Genomic DNA, 11,858 nt, shown 5'->3' on the forward strand with positions numbered 1-11,858 from the left:
CCCTCCCTAGCTGTGTTCCTGCAGCACAGCCCTCAATCCTGCTTGGGACCTTGCACGGGGCTGCTTAGTACTTTGCCAAGTGACTGTCCCAGGCCCCTCCATACAGCTTGAGATCCCTACCTTGGGCCTCTCGTTTCTTACTCTCCTGCTTGGAGCTGGTGCCCTTTAAAACCAAAAGCAGGACATGACATGGAGACAGCAGATCCATTTCCACTCTTGGTTACACCCATTGGGACGCCCCTGAATATAACAGGGTGTGTAGAGGTCAGTGAGAGCAGGGTTGAGCCCAGTGTCGCTAGAAAAATGAAACTTCCCCCATGTGGAGTTGGTGTCAAAGCTGGCAACAGAGCCATAGAGCATTAGCTCCAGAGCAAGACACCCTGGCATAAGGCATTGCTACACCACCGAGGGTCCCCGACGAGACGGGATCTCTGGGTGAGGAGACAGAAGTAAGAGCCCTGAGGCTGCTGAGAAAAATCGAGAGTCGTGTAGCTAAGACCTGGTCTACACTAGGAAATGAAGTCGGTAGAACCATATTGCAAAGGGGTTTGAAAAATCCACCCGCCTGAGCAACGCAGTTAAGTCAACCTGTGCCCCGGTGTAGATGGCGCTAGGTTAATGGATTACCTACGCTGACAGGAGAACTCCCCCTGTCGGCATAGGTAGTGTCTGCACTGAAGCATTCCAGTGGTGCAGCTGCACCGCAGCAACATTTTAAGTATAGACAAGCCCTGGAAGACAAAACTCCAGGGGAAAGGCCAGACAGACCAAGAGCCCCGGAGAGCCCAGGAATACTGGAAGAAACTGCATGGAGATGAAAAGGCAGGAAGCAGATGGGTGGGAGGGAGGAATCCCAGAGGGATACAGAGAAACTCCATTGGCCCTGGAAGTCCTCATGAGGGAGTAGTTACACTGGAGAGAAACAGGTCAGGCAGCACAAGCTGCAGAACCAAAGACAAATGGTCTCCACACCTCTCTGGGTGAACAGCTTCCTGCAGAGGGCTCTTGAGCAACTGTGGCAGACACAGGCAGAGCACTAAGAGCTCTCCAGAAGTTTGGCCCTCCAGCAGAGCACTGACAGGCCAAAGGAATGCTGTGCTGGAGAGCAGCTGAGAGCCAGCGTTTCTCCACATAGCGCTACAGCAGACTCTATTGCTGCACAATATGCTGAGGCGGATCTTTGCAAAAGGCAATCCATTTCTGCCTCACTTCTCCCCCTGTGCGTCCCAGAGTGCACCGTCTGTACGCTGGAAGCAGGCAGTGCAGAGCAAACCACAGAAATTGATTCAGCATGTGGCAGCATTGCTCCCGCGGTAGCCATTAAGAAAACAAACAGCACTTAGACTAACTAACCTCAACAAGAGAGAAGTGGTAGAAGATTGGTGTGGCTTTAGCATAAACTTGGGAGCCAGGAATTCCCAGCTCTGACACCAACTCATCATGCAATCTTGGGGGTAAATCTCATCTCTTCTCTGTGCCTGGCTCCCCAGCTGTGAAGAGGATGATACTGACACTGGGTGCTGTGTTAGTCAACATGTGTACGGTGCTTTAATGATATGCTCTGACACACTGTTAAAGGGGAAAACAGGAAGCTATGACTCCAGTAACTGCCCTCTCGTCACCTGCCTTCACGAGTTGAAATGAAAACACCACTGGCAATTTAGCTCCCCCATCTCCTAAAAGATGGGCTCCAGGGGAGAACCCCTGAGCAACCAGAACCAACTCCTGTTCAAGAACAACCCATAAATGGATATCACCTTTCTCCCTAGATGGGCTGGGGATTGTGTCACTGACTGCAGTCACCATTACGTAATGCTCACTGCCCAACTGCACCGCTCATGTGGTCCTTCCCTGAGCCCTAGAGGGAACGTGTGGGAAACTAGGGAGTGTGGATTCCTTCCTCTATAATAGCTCTGGATAACTTCCTCCCCACCCCATTTCCTTCTGGCCCAGCTCTGCCCTTACCCTCTCGTGACACATGCTCATGAAAGCTGGGAATAGGTTATGCTAAGAAGCTACTTGGGGATGCAGGGAGCTTTGGTGGCCCAGAGTGGGGGTCAGGTCCAGGAAGCTGCTGACACAGGAGTGTGAGATTCTGGCTGCTGAGCGGACAGGCCGTTGCTTGTCAGCAGGGAGGGGTGTGGTGGTAGCAGGAGGTCTCTGCAGCTGGGATGCAGGCTCTTGCTCTGAGTCTTATCACAGGCTTTGGATAGGCCCCTCTGCTATAATACCTGCAGGACCATTCTATGATAGCAATCATTTCAGCCAAAGGGATGAAGGTCCCAGCAGACCCGGGCCTCCTGCTTCCCAGCTCGAGTAGCCTTGGTTCCCTGTGTAACTCAGCATCAGGGATATCTCATGATGCTGCAGGCGGGAAGGAGACCACAAGCACCCCCAGCCGGAACACAACAACTGCAGTGACATCACAAAGGCCTCTTGTGGCCAGCCAGCTAATGGTACAGGGCCTGTGCTAGCCCACCACGAACCGTGTCCATCCGGTGAGCTTAGAGGGAGACAACTTGCTCTTACTAGAGTTGTTTTATCCTGTGAATCCCTCTGCCTGAGCCCCTGGACGTTCCCTCCAAGCGTGAGTTCAGCTTTCTGAATGGCCCCCCTTCCCAGATACTCTGACCTGGGTTTGAATCAATTGACTAACCCAGGCAGGCTGCATGCCTCTTTCGGGTGGGCACACACATCCTGCCTTCGACGGCTCTGATGGAGGTAGCTTGGGTCACTCACCTTACGATGGAGGCCAGGGGTAGTCCGAAGCTGTCCTCCGAGCGGCAGGGGCTGTGAAAGCCATTCTTCCCCCTTCTCCCCTGCTCCTCTTCCCTTTCAGTCCAGGGGGCATCGGTGGCAGAGCTGGTTCCAGAATCTGGCTCCAGGTGGGCCAGAGGGGCAAAATTCTGCTCAATCAGCTTGGCGCTGTCTCGGATCTGGTCCTGTATTTCTGGGGTGAGGGTTGGGAGGTCAAAAGTGAAATAGGTACCACAGGTTCGGGCTGGGGAGGAGAGGACGTCAACGGAATCTAGGCTGGTGTAGGACGTCCCCTTGGCTCGATGAGACTCCATGATGCTCTCGAAATGCTTGCTGAAAGAGTCCATCCCATCCTTGGAGAGGCTGTGTCCTAAGAGGAAGGGCACTGGTGACTTGAGCAGGCCCTGTTCATCTCTGTCCATGATCCTGGTGGGGGGGAGAGAGAGAGAAGGAACAGCTGGTCAATGAGAAGCATAGAATGGCGCACTCCTTGCCCTCTGCTAGCCCATCGGTTCTAAATTCATCTGCTACTGAGACCGATAACTGGGAAGGATGGCGTCTCCTCAGAACCGATACAGGACCATAGCCCACTGGGGAGCCAGGTTATGGGGAAAAAGTCTGGCCAGTCAGATAGGACATTGCACACACTAAGTGCGCTGGATGCACATGCCAATTTAACACAGCACAGACTTTGTTCCCCACCAGGAGCTCATCTACAAAGACCAATGACTCCACTACTGCAATCAGACTTGGTCTGTTGGGTCAGGCAGTAAACGCTCATTCTTTTAGACACAGAGGTCCTGGGTTCAGAACTCACCGAGGACCCAGCGCAGTACCCCATGATCAGATCTGTATTGGGATACAAAGCCTTTCTCCCCTAGGTCACTGGTTTGAACCCAGTCTAGATCAGAAGTGATCAAAAGTCATTACAATTTGACAGCATGGGCTGTTAAATGAGGTAGACTACAGCCAGCCAATCAAATTGAGCATGGAGCAGTAAACAGCTTTCCAGCAAAATGAACACAAATCCACTTCATTCATAAAAGTACAAATAGAATCACAAAACTCCTCTCAGCTGATATGCTGCCATCAGTTTAATAAAGTAAAGGGAAATTACTTTAGGCCATGCTGGTTTCCAATTGGCTAGAACACAGGAAAATGTATCCAACCAGAAAGCATTCAATCCCACTGCTGGGTTATTGGACATCATGAACACATCTTCATTCAGTGGACTTGAAAAATTCATTGTCTAAACACCTGCTGTCTCATTGACTGAATGCCATTAATTCATTAACCTGCTCAAAACACAACTCCGGTAATCTCACTAGGCCAACCTCTCCATGACTTCGGGGAGGTTGTCTAAGCAAGGCAGTAGGTAAAGAGTGGAGAAACCCAACCTCAGATATGATATTCTCCACTTCTGTTGTGCAGTGTTACTTGGGTGCTCAAACGTCCACCACGTTCCATCCCATAGGTGGCTGTGTTTCAGCGGTGGGTGAAATGACTGCTCTACATGGTAAAAATCAGTCTATTATATTTGATGGAGGCCTTTGTTTCCCCCAAGAAGAAAGATGCCATAGAAATGTAAATTCCCTAACATTATAATTCAGGAAGTGTACTATTAAATCAATTTAACAAAGCCCGGATCATTTGTCATTAGAGTCCATCTGGAGTCCCATGTGCTGTACCAGAGGCCGAGGATTATTGCTGTGAATGGGATGTAGCGTAGGGCAGCAGCAATGGCACCAGGACAGAAGAATATCCATTAAGGGAGCTGGTGCGGATTATCACTGGAAAGCAGAGGTCAGGGAGGTGACCTAGGCCAAGTTGGTTATGAAATAACAGATGGGCCGGACGGGGATGGTTCCCACACCCTGTTGGGGATCAGAGCATAGGGGCACCATCTCAGCAAGAGAGAACTGCAGGCCAGGGGTAACAGACATGGGGGAGAAGACGGGAGCAGAGCACAGATTGTAATTGGGCTCCTGTGCAGAAGCACGGACAAGAAACAAATCATTTCCAGATGCCAGTCACATATGCTAGGGCAAGAGACATAGAAAATCCTTTCCAGAAGGGGAAGGGATCATGGGAGAGGGGAAGGAGGTAAAGGACAGTAGGGGTTGCACTGCTTCTGCAGGGTCTTCTCTGTGCTCCTGCCTCGTTAGTGGTCCATACTGACAGCTACAGGCCCACTGAACTAGCAGGATGCAAACTCTCACTGCTGTTATTGTCCCAACCATATCCACTTCAAGGTGTAATTACACGAGGGGAGAGAGCTGCGGCTTCAGCATCCCCAGCACTGTCAGCAGCATCCAGCTGGAGCCTTCCCCAGCTGCTGTATCTCAGCATGCCCTTTCCTGGGGCAGCACATGATCTCCAGCTGGAGTCCACCACAGATTCAGAGGCAGCACACAGTCCCAAGACTCCCTCCTGCTTTGTATGCAGCTCCTCTGCTAAGACAGACAGTCAAGAGCCTACTTCACCTTTTATTGGGGCACTTCTCTACACCACTGTCAATGGATTTTTTTCCACAAGGCCACCCCATCCCCTCCATCCTGCCAGAGGCAGTGCTGGTTAATTCTGCCATTTAGCACCTACACCTTGAACTGATCCTTGGTTCCAGGCTAATTAGGAGTATATTTATTGTCACAAAAATCAGACCCCTGGCTCATTGCTGCTACTCTGCTGTAGTTTGAAGTTACTAGCAATTGCTTTTTGTAAGCAATTCTCATCAATTTGCTGTCCTCTTCCTTTAGCAGATACTTAATAAAAATACACAGGAGTGAACTCACTGGATTATTCACTCCCCTTCATTATGGGCCAGAGAAATCAACAGGGTCACTTGTAAAATAAGGTGTAAGGCATCCAGAATCTGGTCCCGATTATCATATGCACAGATTTCAATGGAAGTTAGGCACCTAGATATCCTTTAGGATCTGGGCATCTGTGACTCGGTTTCCCGTCACTGGGGTCTGATTCAGCAAAGCATTTAAGCAAATTCTGAAGTCTCCTTGGAGCCAGTGTAATCATGTGTTTCTAGTTAAGTGTGCTTAAGTGTTTTGCGGAATCAATGCTTGCACCTGTTTTTAATTCATAGGACTTTGCCTCTCACCCTGTAGTTATTTACTGTCCTTAAAGCGAGGCTCTACTCCCCGGAGTGGCTCTCTGAACATAGCATTATGGGGCTTCCTGGGTATTGGGTCTCAGTCATTTCCAGAGCAAACCTGCTCCATGTGCAAGTAAAAGATGGTTTCCTTACTGACTGCCAGTCCTGCAAACTCACCTGGGATCTGAGTCTAGCTGGAACACCCCTTCACACACCATCAATAATGCTGATGGTTCTGGAGGCCAAATTCTGCCCTTGGCCACAAGTGTGCAACCCCACATGAGGTTTGCACAGGTGCAACTGATTGGAACATAGCAAACAATTCGGAGGCAGAGCCGAGTAGAATCCAGCTCCCTCTTTTAACTGGGAGCATGCCTGCACTGCGGACAAAGATGTGACTGCAGCATGGAAGGGTTAGCTTTGATTTAGCTAGCTCGAATAACAACAGCAGTGAAGTCATGGTAGCTCAGGCAGCAGCATGGCTAGCTACTTTGGGTCCCTCTTTGTTGGCAGTGCTGCATCTACACTGGGGGTTTTGTGTACATAGTGACGTTGCTACTGGGGGTTTCCACACCCCTGACCGACGTAGCTATCCCGGTATAAGCTTTCAGCATAGACCAGGCCGCAGGTTTGTCATTACAGTCAGGAGAGCTGAAGATCCCCTGGGAGTAAGAAGGTGCCCTTTCTCCAGTCACTTTTCATCTCTGGTTAGCTTGTGCTTTCCTTTTCTCTTTGCTGACCAGCCTGCTGTTCGCCATGTGCTCCTGGCTCTGGCATTTGTTACAATAGAGGGGCCTTTCCTTGGGGGATGACAATCAGTGTAACTACTCCAGTATAGTTAAAGCAGTACAACTTGTGTGTGTAGACAAGGACTCACTACACTAGCAGATTTGGCAACTTGAATCTCTTAAAGACAAGGTCTTGGTTCCCTCTCTGATTGGGAGGCCCATCACACAACCCTACAGTACTGGTACATTACTGGCGGGCCATGGAAGAATAAGGCAGTCAGCGCTGCACAGTGATATCCACATGCTAGGAGTGACAGATTGAGTGATCCATGCAAGGGAAAATGCAGCTGGGTGGTATGAATCCACATTGGTCCAACAGGGGAGCTGTTTGTTCTGGCTCCCATCACATTAGAAGAGCTATTCAACTGTAGGGAAAAGAGTGAGGCTGGGGCTCAAAAGAAGAGGGAGCAGCTGTGGTGTGTTTTCACTGTGAGATGACTAACACATGAGGTGCCTGCTGTGAAGACACAGTGAGATGAGATATTGTAGTTTCACCACAGGTAGACTAGATGAGCTCGTTCCTGCTGTGGGTGTAGTGCTCTCCTCATCTTGTCACCTTGCAACAAACACTACAAGTGCCTTGGCTCCATCTAGGATTTTCCTGCAAGATAACTATCCCCTTGCTGCAACACAGCCTCCCTCGGCCAGGTGTTCAGCACAGCGAGGCTGCCATCCTCTGCTGGGGGCTGCTCGGTGCATATGGAATGGCTGTCCTCCCTTACTGTGACCAGAAAGATGATTCCTTAATAAGGGGAGTAGACAGTCTGCTCCTTCCCGAGATCCACCTGTGACAACACTGCCTCACCGGAGACACAGAAAGGGCAAGCCCAGAAGTCCCCCAGAATACCTTGACGTTGCAGCCTACAGTTTGCTGTAGGACAGGTCTCCAAGTCCTCAGTCTTTGTCTGAACTGGAGTCCTGGACCCCAGAACCACTCACATCTGATCACATGGGGCTCATGGAGAGCAACGGCACATACAGCTCCCCTGATGAGACACAGTGGGCCACAACTGGCTGGCTATCTCCACTGGCCTCCCGGCTCCAGCCAGGATCCTCACCCAATATGCAGTGACCAGCCACTGACTTCAATGGCAAGTGTTCCACTGACTTCAATGGCCTTTGGATCAGGCTCCAAGCCCTAGCCACTTCATGATCTGTCTCTCCATGCTCTCCTGGTGTGGCATTCATCCTAGCGCACCCGTCCCTTCCCTAATCCTACCATTACCCTACTCATGCTATTCTCCATGCCTCACTATCATCCCATGCCGTCCCTTCAGAAAGTATTTTGTGTTAATAAGTAATACGTGTAGGCAAACAATTATACTTGGCTTGCTCTTTGTATTGAGAACTCACTTCATCTCAGAAAACTTTGCAATCTCATGCCCTAGCTATGTGTAGAAAGTTGCTCATCTAGTACTGAAATGCAGACCCATCTGGGGTGGAGCATGGCTACTGTTGGACAACGCACAGCAACACTACTCTTAGGAGAGGTAGTGAAGGACACTAACGCCCAGCTGAAAAACCTCAAGGGGAATTTAGGGAAGCAGAACGTAGTTATCCTGGTTGGAATTTGACCCCTACTTGCTAGAAGGGCCTTAGGGTCTCTGATCACCCCAAGTGACCTTAGTCCTAGGTCTCCAGCAGCTCCCACAGCACAGCACCTCCTGCTGACTCACCAGCACCATTGGTTTTCTTTAGCAGTTTCCCACCTGAGTGCATCACTCAATAATTCCCGTCCCATTCATTTCCTGTGAACCAACTGGCATTGGCCACTATTGGAAGACAGGACGCTGGGCTAGACAACCATTGGTCTGACTCAGTATGGTTGTTCTTATGAGTGCTGGCCAGTCCAATCCTCCTTAGCTTGTGGTACTGGACAGAACCCCAACCCAATGTGAGGATGCTCTACACAAATACACTGAATTGCACAGGTCACATGTGTCCGCAGTGTACTTGAGAGATGATGGAGAACAGAGCAGCCCACCGCAACGCACCATCTCACTCCCCCTCAGCAAACCTCACCTGTCTCTGTTCTCTTGCCTTGTTGCCTCAAACACTTCGTCATCCTCATCCATCTCTTCACCCTGCATCCTGTTCCTCAGACACTTCCCGTCCTGCTCTCCCCTGCGCTGGGGAAAGGGGTCCTCTAGCACGCTGTTCCTTCTCCCCAAGGTTCCCGTGACACTCGGATTGCTCTCACTGTCCTTCTGGCTCTCGATGGCCGAATCCCCTTCGTCCTTCTCAGCCAGGATATCATCAATGTTAGTCTCGCGATAGCATCGCAGCGGCACTGAATCCAGATCTGTCTCTGAATACTTCACCGTCCTCCTTATGATGCCAGTTTCACAGGATCCTGGCTTCTTACTGCCTGCAGGAGCCATCTCTATTTCCACCTCGACGTGACACAAGCTGCGCTCCGCCATTGACTTCTCTGGTTCTGATGGCAGCTGGTGGCTGGGCTTCTGCAGGGGCTTTGCCAGTGATGGAGACTCAAAAGGTGTCTGGGGGGAGGTGCCTGGAACCAAGAGATCCCAGAGTGTTTACATACAAGCAGCTGTAACCTTGTTCTAAGAGCAACCCAGCCTACACTTCAAATGAGGGAGCTGCACCTGAGAAATGCAGAGCGACCCATTTTGCAGCTGTGACGTATGAACACCTCCAGCCTAGTTCAGCCTGGAGTGGCAGCATAATTGGGCCCAGAGAAAGGATGAATCCAGAGGGACAAAGGAAAGAAGCGAAGTACTGGGGCAGTTTCCAAAAGGAGAATCACCTCTGCCAGCGTGTTTGAGGTGGCTAGACGTACCCAGGGCTGTACAGGTGGGGCCCACACCATGCTGGCTTACTCAAACTAGGTTTTTAATCCTTAAGCCCTCCTCAAACAGGAAACCAAGAGCTGCATCCAGCCACCCAGAGTCAGCACAGATGGATTTGCTGACACCACAGTGGTGCTTAGGGGTTTGGACAAACAGATTCTGATGGCAGCAGAGCCATTGGCCTCAGAGGGATGAGGGCCTGGCCATTTTGAGCCTGGATTTTATTAGATAGGCCCAAGCTGCAGAATTTGCATCCAGCTTTCCAAACTCCTCATCATCAGGCTTGGGGAGGGAGGGCTTGGTTCTGGGGTGGGTTTGGTTGGACCAGGACATGGAAAAGGCCAGCCAGAGTATTCGGATCTGGATTTAGCAAGCAGATGTCAGTTGCAGTGGAAGGTGAGGCTGTCCCTCCTTCCCATCCCTAATCATGAGGGACCCATTACCTGTCTTCGGAGAGTTCAGTGAGCCATAGAAGAATTCCCACTTGGCCTTGGCAATGCGCTGGGCATGGGCTGAGCTCTCCCGGGAACATGCCCACGAGCCCCCCTGCAGGAATGAAAGAGCATGTCAGCTGAGAGCCTCCCAGGAGGGAAAAGGACAGGGGTAGGAAAGCAGGTATGTGGCCTCTGAAGGCAAGGGCCCGGCTCTCCCTCAGAGACACGCTGTGCAGTACCTGGTTGTGGGGCTCCATGCCCAAGGGGTTGCGGAGGAGTGCTGAGATGTGCTCGGATGGTGTCGCCAGCCCATTGGAGAGGGAGCTGAAGAGGCAGTTGGTGTTCAGAGCATGGGGGAGTCCTGCTGCCCTTCCGTTGCCAGGACTCAGAGAGGGCTGCTTGCCCACAGGAGAGCGGCTACTGGCCAGGAACGGATCTGAAGCAGAGACCTCCAGCTTCAGCTTCCGACTGAGGTGCTCCTGGATTGGGCTGTTCTGGGCAGGTGGAGGGCACGTGCCTCCAGGAGGCCCCCTCAGAGAGCCACACGTGAGTGGCTGGGCTGTTAGCCGCAAGCTCTCGCTTATGCCCTGCCTGGTGCCTGGGGAAGGATGGCTTTGCATGGCAGGGCAGGAGCTCCCCTCTTTGCTGGAACCACAGCGAACGGCCTCCCCGAACTCCAAGCTGCGGCTCAGGCCATGGGGGCTTGGCCCATTCTCCCTCCTGGGCTCGTCCAATGGGAGGCCATTGAGGGTTTTCACGCTGGCCTTTTCAATGAAGCGGAACGTCACCACAGAGCTCTGCCCCTCGGGTGCCGGGGCCACCAGTGGGCTGCGGCTGCCTGGGGAGGACAGCAAGGAGCTTTGCCTGCTTCTCAGCGGGGTGCATGGCGCTGTCACCCGCCCAGAGCTTGGGCAGTTGCCTTTGCCAAAGAGGACGGCATCTGGTGCCTTGCGGATTAAGGAGCCGGTGCTGTTATACATGCCCAGCTGACACCGCCGGGCCTCAGGAGCCAGGCTCTTGCGCAGTAACTGGATTCTGCCCGCGCTGAGATTGGGCGTGAGGCAGCGCTGCGGGCTGGAGGCAGAGGACTCCATGCTTTTGGTGGCAGGCAGCCAGGGTCTCCGATCCAGATTGCAGGTGAACTGCGGGGGTGACACGGCGCAGTCTCCTTCAGGGCAGAAGCGCACGATTCCCCCTGCCTGGGCCATTGAGAAGAAGGAATCAGGTTTGAAGCCAAAAGGGCCGGGGCAGGGAGGAGGAGCTTTTCCAACACCCGTGAGCCAAGAGCTCCACCAGAGGGTGACGCATCCTTACGTGGCCCTGAAACAAAGGAAAAAGCAGCAAGTTAGGGCAAAAATACAATCAGAGACACAGAAAAGGGAGAGATACAGACTGGACCAAGGCCCAGTACTATCCTAAGCCACCAAGACTCCTCGGCTCCCCACACAGGGATCACGCTGGTGTAAGTGAAGGCAGAATTTGGCCCAGCTGGTGTACGAAGAGAGAGAGAAAACAGGGCTACAGTCTCAGAACTGGCCACCTAAATGGCATAATAAGGCAGGGCTTGAAGTGGCCTGAAAAAAGTGGGGGCAGAAGAGGGAGAATCTATCATTTTCTATAAACTAAAGTAACATCACACCTGCCTGTTCCCCTGCCCCCATCAATTTTGGCCCCAAGTCTGTTCTGCCCTCCCAGTCCCACCTCTGCTCCTCTAGCATCTCTGGGGCTCTTCCCCGCATCACCCAGACCTGGAGGAGCTGCAGGAAAGCTGCCTATCCCGCTCCCGCAGGCTGGGTGTTGCAGAGGGAAGGAGGGAGCAGCAGAAGCACCACCCGCTTACTCCCAGGAGCAAGGGGGAAGCTGGGAGCGGAGCCGCCTTGAGAGGCCAGACTCCTGTGAGAATGTAGCTGGTTCCCGAGGACAGAGCTCCGCCTACCTGCTGCAGGAGCCCTGAGTGGCT

General features: G+C 52.2%; 1 protein-coding gene across 1 annotated transcript in view; it reads right to left on the reverse strand.

The window, feature by feature from the left end:
- The window catches only part of PSD (pleckstrin and Sec7 domain containing), a 79,343-nt gene extending 68,127 nt beyond the window's left edge, over window positions 1-11,216 (reverse strand). The window contains exons 1-4 of the mRNA XM_075072918.1: window positions 10,138-11,216; window positions 9,908-10,010; window positions 8,674-9,166; window positions 2,740-3,183 (exon numbers count right to left, since the gene is read on the reverse strand). Of these exons, the coding sequence (XP_074929019.1) occupies window positions 2,740-3,183; window positions 8,674-9,166; window positions 9,908-10,010; window positions 10,138-11,106 (2,009 nt within the window). The 5' untranslated portion in view covers window positions 11,107-11,216. The remainder of the gene's footprint in view (window positions 1-2,739; window positions 3,184-8,673; window positions 9,167-9,907; window positions 10,011-10,137) is intronic.
- Between the last annotated feature and the right edge of the window lie 642 nt (window positions 11,217-11,858).

Source organism: Chelonoidis abingdonii, chromosome 16, assembly GCF_003597395.2.
Source record: "Chelonoidis abingdonii isolate Lonesome George chromosome 16, CheloAbing_2.0, whole genome shotgun sequence".
In the NCBI taxonomy this organism is placed as follows: Eukaryota; Metazoa; Chordata; order Testudines; family Testudinidae; genus Chelonoidis; species Chelonoidis abingdonii.